The following is a 13,345-nucleotide window of genomic DNA, read 5'->3' on the forward strand; positions in this document are numbered from 1 at the left end:
CAGCCTCACGCCAGGCCTTCAAAGTGAGGCGCCTTGACCGGCAGCATCAGACCACCTGGGAACCTGCCACGCTGGGGTGCAGTGGCACAATCATAGCTCATAGCTCACTGCAACCTTAAACTCCTGGGCTCAGGCGACCCTCCCCTGTCAGCCTCCCGAGTAGCTGAGACCGCAGGCACACCCTACCACGCCTGGCTAGTTAAAAACTTTTTTTTTTTGTAGAGATTGGGTCTATGTTGCCCAGGCTGATCTTGAACTACCTGGCAATCCTCCTACCTCAACCTCCCAAATTTCTAGGATTATAGGCGTGAGCCACGATGCCTGGCCAATATATATATATTTAGAGATGGGAGTCTCACTATATTGCTCAGGCTGTCCTCAACTCCTAGGCTCAAGCAATCCTCCTGCCTCAGCCTCCAAGTAGCTGGGACTACAGGCACACACCATGGCACCCAGCTTCACAGTCTGTGTTTTAACAAGTCCTCCTGACACACACTCAAGGTGAGAACCTTTGATGTATATGACTCTCCGCTGTGAAACCCAGATTCTAGGCTGTTAGCACCAACCCAAAGGCAGCTGAGAAAGGAAGAAATAAAAAAAGCCCATCCGGCTCCTCTCGCTTCAACACAGGCAATAACTCTGTGAAGACTCTCATGTTTTTTAGTCTAAGAATTACTGTTAGAGCTAGAAATCGTCGAGGCACCATACACATTTCTCAGTTTATAGATTTGGGAACTATGGGGGAGATGGGGAGAGGAGAAAGTATCGGCCCAAGGTGAATACCAAAGTGGAACTAGAATTCAAGTGTCCTGAATCTTAGGTGAGTGAGCTGGTTTCTGTTCAACAAATTGGAATATCTTTTTTTTTTTTTTGGAGACAGGGTCCGGTCTGGAGTGCATTGCACCGTCATGGTTCATTGCAAGCTCGACCTCCCTGGCAGAAGTGATCCTCCCACCTCAGCCTCCCAAGTAGCTGGAGCTACAGGTGTGGGCCACCACACTTGGCTAATTAAAAATTTTTTTTTGCCGGGCGCTGTGGCTCAAGCACTTTGGGAGGCCGAGGTGGGTGGATCACAAGGTCGAGAGATCGAGACCAACCTGGTCAACATGGTGAAACCCCATCTCTACTAAAAATACAAAAAATTAGCTGGGCATGGTGGCACGTGCCTGTAATCCCAGCTACTCAGGAGGCTGAGGCAGGAGAATTGCCTGAACCCAGGAGGCAGAGGTTGCAGTGAGCCGAGATCGTGCCATTGCACTCCAGCCTGGGTAACAAGAGCAAAACTCCGTCTCAAAAAAAAAAAAAAAAAAAAAATTTTTTTTGTAGAGATGGGGTCTCACTATGTTGCCCAGACTAATCTTAAATTCTTGGGCTCAAGTGATTCTTCCACCTCAGCCTCCCAAAGCCCTGGGCTGACAGGTGTGAGCCACGGTACCCAGCCTAATATATCTTTTTTAAAAATTGTAGCATTTAGGCCAGGCGTGGTGGCTCACGCCTGTAATCCTAGCACTTTGGGAGGCCGAGGCAGGTGGATCACCTAAGGTCAGGAGTTCAAGACCAGCCTGACCAACATGGAGAAACCCCATCTCTACTTAAAAACAAAGCAAAACAAAATTCGCCAGGCATGGATGCACACCTGTAATCCCAGCTACTCTGGAGGCTGAGGCAGGAGAATTGCTTGAACCCAGAAGGCAGAGGTTCAAGGCAGAGATGGTGAGCCAAGATTGCACATCCTCATTGTAAATAGTCGAGAACACTTGGGGAGGAGTGTGAAGCTGTGGGTGACGGCTTGTCTACAGACATGCCACGTGGCCCACAAGGACCTGTCTATGCTGGTCACTGCCCCTCCTGCACTGCAGTGTTCTTCTACCACACCAGCTCAGTGGCTTCTCCAAAAGAGGCCAAGGGCAGGGCTAGTAAGGCCGTGTACTTACTTCTTTATACTTCCAGAGCCCTGAGCACAGGGCTGTGCACACAGCAGGCCAGCCCACCCCAAACGCTTGTGGGGCCTAGGACAAGAGTACCCATGGAGGGCCACCTACTATGTGGTTCCATATTTAAATGCTGCAAATCAAGCTAACAAACTATTAAAGAGAATGTGTCCTATCCTCCTACTTTGACAAACAAACCTTTATAAAGGCTCAGCAGCCTGGAATAGGAGGTGCGAGGAGAACAGGCTTTCCCACCGTAGCCCACCCGCTGTCTCCCCATCCAGGCTGCATCCCTCACTTCAAGGGCCTTGTGCATGTGCAGGTGGACATGGCAGCCTGCTCATCATGCTCAACTATTCCTCCTGCAAGAGCTCTGGCCCCCTTGGGAGGGAGGATCTAAAGAAGGGGCCCTCCAAACCCTGGAAGCTGGCTCAGGGCTGTTTGGGGTATGAATTCCAGGATTCTGGATATCTGGAACATGGTGTAAAAAATGGGCTCTGTGGCCAGGAGTGGTGGCTCACGCCTGTAATCCCAACACTTTAGGAGGCCGAGGCAGGTGGATCACAAGGTCAGGAGATCAAGACCATCCTGGTCAATATGGTGAAATCCCATCTCTACTAAAAAAAATACAAAACATTAGCTGGGCATGGTGGCGCATGCCTGTAATCCCAGCTACTCAGGAGGCTGAGGCAGGAGAATTGCCCGAACCCAGGAGGCGGAGGTTGCGGTGAGCCGAGATTGCGCCATTGCACTCCAGCCTAGGTAACAAGAGCGAAACTCCGTCTCAAAAAAAAAAAAAGATGCCCTCTGAGTGAATGCATCCGTTTTCCTTGTGTCCCTCCCTCTGTGGGTGGGGTGTGGTCTGGGGGAGGGCTCCAGTAGAGGCCTCTGAAGGCTTGCTTCTCAAAGTGTGGTCCTTGGACCACCAGCGTGGGCACGAACTGGGAGTTAAAACTACAGACTCTCAGCCTCACTCACGCCATGCCTTCTGAACCAGAATCTGCATTTCAACAAGATCCCCAGGCAATTCATGTGCACATCAAGGTCTGAAAAACATTGCTTGAAAGCACAGAAGCAAGGACTAGGGTCCCTCTCACCTAGATCTGGGTATGGTACTGACTGTAGGTATCAGTAAATATTTGCTCAACAAATGGCAAATAGCCCCCACAACAGACCTGATAGCCAGGGAGGAGCTGGGGAATGGCTGCCTGACTCACAAGCGTTTCATTTCCTTTCTCTGAAGCCTCCGTGGGCACGTGTCAGCTATACCCCCTGCTTCTGGCCTGTGTTGACTGGCCCAGTAGTAGACACCTGACGCACACTGGGCGAATCGGATGATCTCTCCCAGGAATTTGGAGACAAGAAAATGGACTCTAGAGTAATAGCAGTGGAGACAATGAACATCTTCCTGCACCCACCGTGTGCCAAGCACTGTGCTGAGTGTTTTACATCTTAGACTCGATCTTTGCAACCACCTCGCCAAGCCGGTGATTGTACTCTGTGTGTGTTTCCGATGAGGAGCTAAGGTGTGTGCCCAAAGGTTAACTTTCCTTTTCCAAAGGTTCAGGGTGGGGAAGTGGCAGCATGAGGCAAGCTGGAGTGACTGTGCAGCTGAGACTGGGCCACGTGATGCAGAGACGGGGTCTGTCCACTTTGGCGATCCAGGTCCCCAGGAATTGCCTGGCTTTGTGATAACTGTGCCAACGTCATGGGAAATGGTCCATGCACGGTGGTGGGTAAGACCTGGCTCTGGGGGATGGCCACAGTGGGGAGGGTGGCATGGGGGCCCAGTGAAGGGTAGGAGCCATGAGAGGGAGGCAGAGAAAATTCTCCTTCCCGAGGGAGGACAGAGCACTGATCAAGACCAGACGGGCCCACCTACATCTCAGTACACACCAGAGAGCACCCACTGTAGGGTCCCTCAGAGATCAGCTCCTCACGCCTCCCCGTCTAGTGAGTTAGCAGCAAGCTTGCCAGAGAAAACAGGTGGGCAGCTTATTTTGGAGGTATGGGGCAGGGGGCAGCAGAGAATTTGGCACCCTCCTCTGCACCCATCCCCAGAGGGACAGACACCTCAGAGACAGATGGGATGGAGGCAGCTGGAATGTGCCAGGACAGCTAAGACCCTGCAAGGGCCAGAGAACCAGTCCAGGCTGAGGAAGGGCACTGGGAGCCTCACTGACTGGAGGACGAGAGGGGTCCCTGGCTGGCTCTTGGAGAATAGAATCTGCCTTTCTGGGTGGAGCAGGTAGGTCTTTGAGAACCTAACAAAACAAAACAAATCAGCAGCAGGATGTTTCTATCAGGCTCCAAGCCTCTGCATGTGGAGGGCTGTTTGGCTTTATTTTAGAAACAAACCAGCATCTTTCGTTAGCACTGACCCAGCAGTGGCCCCCGACTGCCACCTGACAATCCAACGTTACTTACAGAGCACTCAAGCAGGCCACACCTTCAACGGCTCACGGCAGGCTAGCCTAGAGTAGCGACCAGAAAGACGCTTTTCACCGCCCAAATCTCCCTTTTGAAAAAAACCAAGCAATCATCAGGTGGGAGAATCAATTGCTGGCTCCCTGCAGCAAGAGGGGTCAAAGCTGGCAGAGGGCCAGATGCTTGTGCCCCTCCCGGGGGGGGTGAAGATGACTGGGGCTCCCTGGGACTGCATGGCTACAGCCAGGACGCTGCCAGGGCCTCCTCTGCTGCTGAGACATGGAAGGGATCCTTCCCGACGCCCACAGGCGGGGGCGAGCCACCAGGAACCGGGCCTGTCATCAGCATCCCTGAGCCCCCGCAGACCGGAATGCAAATAGCTCCGGGCCCACGCCGCTCCCAGTCTGCTGACGAGGGCTGCTTGCTCCCATTTCTTCTCTTCCTTTTTTTTTTTTTTTTTTTTTTTTTTAAGGGCTGGCAGTTCTGGAAACTTTTTCTGGCTTCTCAGGCAACTGTGGCAAAATGGAGTAGAGACAGGCCCTGTCCAGGCTCTTTCTGTTGCCTCGCGCAGGCGCGGGATCGGGGAGCGGGTGGTCCCCAGGCCCAGGAGGGGCCTCTGGAGTGAGTGGTCCCGGGCCCGGCAGGTTGCAGGGCTGGGTGCGGAGACAGACGGAGCTCGGCCCCGTTCGGAACCCAGGCCGGGGGCTCCTCTGACAAGAAGAAAGGCGTCTCCCCACGCCCAGCCCTTCAGAGGGCGTCAGGATTCCTTCGGGCTGGGGCGGCGGCTGCTGCCAGGCTTGGGACGTGGGTGCGGGCGGTGGGCACCCATGGAGGTAGGGGAGCCGGGAGCCTGAGGCTGAGCCTAAGAGGAGACTCAGGAGGGGGTTCCGCGGGCGCAGCTGGGCCGGGATGGCGCCGGCGCGGCCACCGCGGGGACCCGGCAGGGCACACAGAGATGCCCCGGGGCCTGCCTCCCTCCCAGCGCACCGGAGGTCGGAGGGACTGGAGCTCCCGCCGCGCACAAGGTCCCACTGGAGAAGGCTTTTCCCCGAGGAGCTGGACGGGGGTCCCTGGTGGGTTTCTCCCAGCCGCCCTGGTCCAGCCTCCCTCTCTCCGTCCCTCCCCCGCCAGCAGGGGCCGCTGTCCCACGGGCTGGGTCCCGATGGCGCCCGCGGCCGGGCCTCCTCGGAGGGCCTGGCTGCAGCCTCAGGGTGTAGGTGCCTCAGTGGCCACCGCGTCCCCAGGAGGCCTCGCGCACGGGGGCGCAGGGTTGCGGGGAGGAGGCTGGCGGGCCCCTCGGGCGGCGGGAAGCCCGGGCTCAGCGGTTTCCTGGGCAACCAGCCTCCTCCGGCGCGGCCCAGGCGGCTCCAGCTGGCGGGAGGCGGCGGTTGGCGGGAAGGGCCGCGCGGGCACGGGGGCGGCGCCTCAGGTAGCAGCGCCAGGTGGCGCCCGGGGGCGGCGGGGCTCCCGGGGAGGCGCCTGTTCCCGCCCGCGCCGGGCCGGGCCTTTCCGAGCTTCCTTCTGGATTCCAGCGCGAAGCAGCCGCGGAAACTCCCCAGGCGGGAATCGCGGCTCCGGGAGTTCTGGGGCGCGGCGGGTCTCGGAGGGCGCGGGCTCTGGCGGGGCGACCGAGCCTCAGAGGGCGCGCGCGAGCAGGCGGGCGGCGAGGACGGGCCACAGCGGCGGGAGCAGCGGTGCCCCGGAGGCCGAGGCCGCTGGGGACGAACGCGGGAGGTCAGGCCGCGAAGCCCGGGCCGCGGCGGCCGCCTGAGGCACCGACCCTGGCGCGGCGCGGGGATCTCTCTGCACCGACCTCGCCCCAGCCTCCCACTTTTCTATTCGGTTGCGATGCTTCTTTCCCTCGCTGCCGTTATATTCGTTCCTTCCAGAATTACAGCACATGCAGATGTCTCCCTGGCCCCAGATCCTCCCTGCGCCGCGGCTTTGAGCGTTTACACTCATCGCCCACGTCTGTCTGCAGACTCGGCCGGGCTCCTGCCCTCCTGGACTGCAGCGTCCCGGGACACCCCACCTGGCCTCCACCCGGCTCCCCGGACCCGCAGCATCCCCACCCCCCAACTCCCTCTAGGTGCTGGGGTGAAGGGGTCTGAATGGCACCAGGGAGGCGGCAGGGCGGGCCTGTCCTACCTGCGCCCGAGCACTGCTGCGACAGCATCCCTTCCAGGGCCGCCACGTAGTCCAGCCCCAGCCAGTCGCGGTAGGTGGTTTTCTCCCCGACAGGCACCGCCCGGACTGTGGCATCCTTGAAAAGCAGGTCTTGGCCATGATAGTTGGAGGAGTCGAACATTTTGAACCCATTCTTATTGTAGTCGTCTCCGAACAGATCCTGGAAGCACCGCAAGCAGCCCTGCTTCTCACCTGGGCTCACACAGGGTCACCCGCCCAGGTGCCGCTTGCTGCAAATTGCTTTACATACAGTGACCCAAAGAGCAAGTCACTGCGGTGCCCCACGACTCCGACTGCAAGTTGTAAGCTTGACAACTGATCCGCCTCTGTCACCCAAGGGGATGTGGGGACACAGGTGCCACTGGAAGAGGGATTCAGAAGCACTGCAGTGCTCCAGCTCCTGGATGCGGGACTGAGGCCTGAGACGTCCAGGAAGAAAGACCCAGAAATGAGGGATGGTGTGGGTGGGATTCCTGAGTGTTCTGCTAGGCCTGCTCAGCATTTCTTGGCCTTTTCCATAAGACTCTCTCACTCTAGCTTACAGATTTCCTTCCCTCAAACCTAAACAATTTCGAGAGAGACTTGTGTTCTGCAACCAGTCGTAGAATAACAGGTGAGCTGGGCGCGTCTTCACTGAGCCTCCACCCAGGGTTGCTGCATTCTTCTCCTTCCTGCTCAGAATCACTGGAATGACCGTTCTGCAGCTACAGCTCTAAAAGAGCTACTAAAGTCCGAGTGCCGTGACTCACGCCTGTAGTCTCAGCACTTTGGGAGGCAGAGGAGGGCAGATCATGAGGTCACGAATTTGAGACTAGCCTGACCAACATGGTGAAACCCCATCTCTACTAAAAATACAAAAATTAGCCAGGCGTGGTGGCACATACTTGTAATTCCAGCTACTCAGGAGGCTGAGGCAGGAGAATCGCTTGAACCCAGGAGGCGGAGGTTGCAGGGAGCCAAGATCGCACCACTGCACTCCAGCCTGGGAAACAGAGCAAGACTCCATCTCAAAAAAAAAAAAAAAAAAAAAGAAGAAGAAAAGAAAAAGAAAAAGAAAAAGAAAAAGCTACTAAAAAGACCAGAAGTAGTACGGGAACTTATGAATACAAATATAAATACAGGACTTCTGGAGAACATATATGAACGTCTACATCAAGTGTTAAGTACTGATCAAGGAGGAACAAAGGAATCAAGTTGTCCTCAGCCTTTTTGGAGGGGACTCGCAGATCCTCCTGAAGATCTGATGAAAGCTGTCAGCCTTCTCCCCAGAAAAATGCATATCCACCCAGGATTCTTCTTCCACACTACTTCAGAGGACCTAGCAACCCTTTAGGGAAGCCCAGGGACCCAGAGTAAAGCACTCCTGGGATAGAGGGGTTCTGTGGGGAAGGTGAGAGGAACATGCATAATTTCAAAATGTTAAAGTTTAGGAACAGGCCTGACGAGCCAGCCAGCTCTGCAGTTCCGTGCTGTTGGTGGGTATGGAGAAGGCAAGTTCAGCTCAAGTCAGCTGGGCGAGGGGGAGTGGTTAGAAACCAGTGGCTCCATTGTCAGACAACCCAGGTTTAAATTCTAGGTGTATTTTGAAGGCACAGCCAATGGGATTTGCTGATGGATTGGATATAGAACATGAGAGGAAGACTGGAGTCAAAAATGACTCCTGAGGAAATGGAAAGGCTAAAGTTGCTCTTAATTAAAGAGGGGAAGACTGAAGGAGGAATGGGAGTCCAACTCTGGACTTGATCCATTTGAGATGCCTGTTAGAATCACAAGTAGAAATGTCAGGTATGTAGTTAAATATGCGTTTGGGGCTGAGGTCTGGACTAAACATGTAAACTTAGAAGCCATCTGTATATAGATGGGATTGGATGACATGGGATTGGATGAGATCAAGGGTCAGGTGGAGAGAGAGAGAAGAGGGAGAACTGAGAACTGAATCCTAGGGCTAACAGGTCAGGGAGATGAGGAGGAATCAGCAAAGAAGACTGAGGAGTAGCGAGAGGTGAGAGGAGAGCCAGGCAGGGCTGGGGACCTGGGAGCCTGCCAGGGAAGCTGTTTACCGGAGGAGGTAGAGCTGTGGCCAGTGCTGCTGAGAGGTCAAGTAAAATGAAGACTGAGAAATGGCCACTGGTTTTAGCAACATGGGTCACTGTGACCTTGACAAGAACAGCTTCAGGGCCCTATTGGGAACCTGTCTGCAGTAGTCTCCATCCTTAAGAGAGACCAGAGGAGAGGACTCCAGAGACCACTCTTTGGAGGAGTTTTGCTTTGAAAGGGAGCAGGATTACAGCTGCAAGAGGACGGATGTGAGAGCGCTTAGTTTGTCCTTTAAGGATGGCAGAAATAACAGCTTGTTTCGTGTTGGCGAAAATGGTCCATCTGAGAAGGGAAAATCAGTGAGGCAGGAGACGGGATAGTTTCCAAAGGGATGTCCTTGGGTAAGTGAAAATCACAGAATTTTCCCCATGCTTCCTCGGTTTCTCTAGAGGTCTGTTCCAGGTAGACTGAGGCCTCCCAGGGGCTTAGCTTACCCCTGCTGCATACCCATCAGTGAGGCAGCCCCACCCTGGCTCACCTGGGCCTTGTCCAGCAGTCCATACACAGTGAAGATGTTGGTGTCTGGCCGGACCATGACAGCATGGGGTGGTATCTGTGCCAGGTTGCAGGCTACAAACTGGGACACCTCTGCCCGGGCCCCATTGGGGCACAGCAGTTCATAGTCCTCTGATCTGAGCTCAGCAGCCCAGGGCTCGGAATTGTGGCCTGGGGAGGTAAAACAGTGTATAGGGAGATGTTCAGGGGAGTGGGGAGAAGTGTAAAGAGAGGCTGCTATCCTGGGTCCCCTGACCTCTGGTCAGCACCCAACCCTCTCTGTTCTCCACGTGCTCTGCTATATTGCCAGGGTGAGAGAACCCAGCTGTGTTAATGCCATTAGCAGGAGCTGCCATTAGCAGGGAGGAGGGAGGACCCACTATGTGACCAGCACTTTACAAGCATTGCTTGATCCTCACAACAGTAATGCTGGACAGGTGTTGTTGTCCCCATTTTACAGGTGAGGAAACTGAGGCTGTTAGTCACTCCCAGGCAAAGAACCCCATCTATATGTTACATCCTCAAGCCTGAGGGCAGGGTGGCTCCCTAAAGGTGGTGGGTGATTGCCCCTGAAGGCTGAAGTTCTCAAATGGAACAGGGTGTAGCATCACTTGTGGATGTAAAAGGCAGCTTCAGTGGCCCTTGCTTGCAAAGAATCTGCAAAGGTCTCAGATGGGGCTCAGAAATTTGCATGTTAAAACAGCATCCCAGTGATTCTAAAGCAGGCGGTCCCAGGGCTTCCTGAGAAAATGCTGCCTTTAGAATCACATTTTTGTGTCTCTGAACATTAACTTAGTGTCCATCCTCTTCCCATTTCCAGGAAATCCAGGTGGGCCTCAAGGAGAGCTAAAGATAAAAGGGAAAAGAGTGGGAGGTCCTGGGGGGTGGGTGACTCACTGCAAGGGAATCTTCCAAAGCCTCCCGAGCACCTGCCCTCCTCCCCTGACCCCATCGCAGACCACACCGTGCACAGGTCTGGGACCAGGCATGCCCACCGGGCTCATGCAGGAGCACACAGCTCCCTCCTCCTGGGGGCGGATTCAGGTGTTCTTGGTGGGAGGCCGGGCAGGGAAGCTGGGCTGTGGCAACAGGAAGAGTTCAGGGCCTGGAGCCCTCCCTTTGATCTGCTGGGGCAAATGGTTCTACCGCCTTGATGACTTCCACAGGAGGCAAGATCCAAGTGTTGAAATACTGATGTTTTTTGAATTTTTTTTTCCCCTGCAAGTCTTGCTTCCCGTTGTCCAATCCCCTCCCCACCAGGCTACAGCTGTGCCTTTCTGGGCTGTTTCCAGAAGGAGATGTGTTGGGAGCGAGTGGAGAAGACTGAGCCTCCAGCCTTGGTGGTTTCAAAGCCTGGGGTGTAGGCAGAGTATGCAGAAAGTACAAGCCTTTGGTGTTGGAGGAAAATAGCCTCTAATCTTCAAAACGGACACAGATTCCTTCATGGAGAACAAGAATACGGGGAAGTGATGCTACGTTAGGACCATGTGCTACGATGGGTCTGTGTATGTATGGGGGTCCCGGAGCAGAGCATTCCTGAGCTGTTTATCCCAGGTGGAGCCTGGGAAGGTGACTCCAGGAAGAAACCCGCCTGTGTGATGTTTCAGGTGTGCTCTGCCTCAGTGTGGCCTGGGGACTGCAGAGAGATTTCCTTGCATGAGGCAGTGATGTGCTCAGGAACACAGACCAGATACTGACTGAACTCATGACCTTGTGGAGAGGCTCATGCCACCCCCACCTCACACCTTGGCACTACATAAATACCCTCAGAAGGGGGTCTTTCCAAATAGACTGGGATTGAGTTTCTACCATTTCAGGGGATTAGGGACTTGAATTCCAGACCAGTGAAGACCAGTGAAGACCGTCATGTGTCCAGCACCCCTGGATGTGTGGTCTGAGGTCTGTTCTTACCCTGTGGGGCTCCCAGCTTCCCAGGGGGCTCAGTCTAGACTCAGTCTCTGAGCTGCTGCCTGGTCCAAACCCAGCACACCTGGTGTCTGGATTGTGCTGAGGATGGGGACAGTCCCCTGGACCTACCTTTAGTTCTGCTCTGGCCCTCACCTACCATTTGTGTTGTCAAAGACAGTCGTGTGCCTGACGAAGGCAACGTCACCGGCATTCTCCACCAGGCACCTGCCACACAGAGGGCAGGGCAGGTGTTGGCAGGAGGGTCCCAACCTCTGCACATAGCCCCAGACCACCAGGCCACCCTAGTACCTGAAGGCGCCGCTGTAGCCGTAGTATCGCTCCTGGCTGTTGCCCACACATTTGTTGAGGCCCTGCTCGTCCCCCACGCAAAGTGCACACAGTGAGGAAGGGTAATTCTTGGGGTTGTTCACGGGCACGCAGCTGGCATTGAAGAACTCGCTCACCGCTGGGGTGGAGAGGAAGGGCAATGATGAGGGGCCAGCAGTGGAAAGTGTGGCAGGGAGATAGATGGCCACTCCCCCACAGATCTGCCCACTCGCCTGGGCCTATGCTGCAAGGCCACCTGTCTGCTCTGCTCCCCTCTTAGCTCTGAGTGGAGTGTCTCCTCCTGGAAGATCTCATCAAGGGGAAAATGTAGAGGTTGTCTAGATAGAGGAACCCCATCACCAAACATCACCACCCAGCCTTCACGTGAACTCCCTCAGGGACAGGAAACTCACTACCTCACTATTTTGTTCCAATCAGAGCAACTGTCCAGCTGTCTGGGAGTGGGAGCCGCCAACCCTCGTGCCCTCTGTGTGCTTGTGTCAGTGGTTAGAAAAAAACTGCTGGTGTGTTTTCTGAGTTAACAGCCAGGACAGAGGTGCGTGCCCGTCAGCCCAAGGATCTTGCCAGTTTCCATGGGTGTTGTGTGATTTAATACATGGGAAGGGCTTCATGTACAGCATATGGTGGGGGCTTCTGTCCCCACCTTGCCAAGACACCTGGGCCCTTATGCAGATGCCTGGCCACCTTCCAACAAGGTCCCCTCCTCAAGTAGTTGCCGGTCCCTAGCCAATCCCAGAGAAGGCTTCCCAGTCTGCGTTCCTCAAAGGGGGGTACCTGTGAGGACATCGCAGTCCTTGGGCCTGATGAAGCCTCTCCGAATGAGGATGCCCATGGGGATGTCCCAGCCCGCAGGGCTGCCGAAGCCGGCGTGGCAGGAGCGCTTGCCTCGAAGCTCATCTAAGGTGAAGGCATGGGAGCTGTCCCGCTTCACCACAGCCACCACGAAGTATGAATTGCTCTTGTCTTCCGCTGGGGAGAGAGGGACTCACATGAGGGGCCCCTCATCTGACAGCCCTGGCAAGTGCCTGGGGGGGTCCTTCCTTTAAACCCTCTCCTTCCTGGCTCTTTGCCTGAGCTGTGCAGGCCAGAGTGCCCAGACCTGGCGCTGGGGTGCTCCAGGAGCAGGCCCAGTAGGGCCCTTGCCTGCATCCCTTGTGAGAAGCAGCCTCCCGGCTCCACTTTTCAGCTTTGTCCTCCTCAGGTCCCCGGCAGTCCTTACTCACAGGGACTTCTTTCTTTCCTTATACCAAGTGGTATTTTTATCACTGCCCGGGAGGAAAGACGAGGCTGCAGAAGCATTTTCCCACAGCCCAGAGATTCCTCACACCCAAGTGGAAGGGACCCAGGCCTCTGAGGTCACCAGTAAGAAGACAGAGGCCAAAGCCCCAGCCCAGGCCCCTGAGAAGGTGCGAATGAGCTGAGGGACTCTCAAGGGCTGCCTCTCATGGCTGGTTAGGGCCAGAAAAGGCTGAGGAACCCCAGTAGTCCAAGATGGTAAACCACAAGGCCTTCTTTTGTATGGCCTGGATTGTAAGCTAAGAATGATTTTATATTTTGAAAGGGTTATTTAAAGAGAAACTGTCATCTGCAAAGCTTCAAGTATCTATCCTCTGATCCTTTACAGAAAGTTTGCCAACCCCTTAGAGACGTTTGTTGAATAGTTGGGGAAACTGAGGCCTGGGGCAGGAGGGGCAGGCCTGGTGACAGACAGCTTCTATCCCCAGGAGAGGGGCATGGAGCTTTTGAAAATGACTGAGGAGGACACATTTTTATATTTATAAAAATATCCCCACCTCCCTGCTGAGGCCAGGCAGCAGGCCCTGCACTCACCGGCATAGCGCTCCCCGGCTGCAGGAACCAGGCCATATGTCTTCCCGGCCGTGTAAATGTCCTCGCTACTCAGCGTCACAGCGTCGATGTGCCCAGCCTGAAGGGAACAGAAGAAGCAACTG

At 55.2% G+C, this 13,345-nt stretch overlaps 1 protein-coding gene across 1 annotated transcript in view; it reads right to left on the minus strand.

Annotated features, from left to right (window-relative positions):
• Positions 1-4,031: 4,031 nt before the first annotated feature.
• MELTF (melanotransferrin) overlaps positions 4,032-13,345 on the minus strand; it is a 29,197-nt gene continuing 19,883 nt past the window's right edge. The window contains exons 10-16 of the mRNA XM_039477672.2: positions 13,224-13,320; positions 12,168-12,362; positions 11,355-11,511; positions 11,203-11,270; positions 9,121-9,308; positions 6,507-6,705; positions 4,032-6,073 (exon numbers count right to left, since the gene is read on the minus strand). Of these exons, the coding sequence (XP_039333606.2) occupies positions 5,994-6,073; positions 6,507-6,705; positions 9,121-9,308; positions 11,203-11,270; positions 11,355-11,511; positions 12,168-12,362; positions 13,224-13,320 (984 nt within the window). The 3' untranslated portion in view covers positions 4,032-5,993. The remainder of the gene's footprint in view (positions 6,074-6,506; positions 6,706-9,120; positions 9,309-11,202; positions 11,271-11,354; positions 11,512-12,167; positions 12,363-13,223; positions 13,321-13,345) is intronic.

The sequence above is a fragment of the Saimiri boliviensis genome, chromosome 8 (genome assembly GCF_048565385.1).
Source record: "Saimiri boliviensis isolate mSaiBol1 chromosome 8, mSaiBol1.pri, whole genome shotgun sequence".
NCBI classification, from domain to species: Eukaryota; Metazoa; Chordata; class Mammalia; order Primates; family Cebidae; genus Saimiri; species Saimiri boliviensis.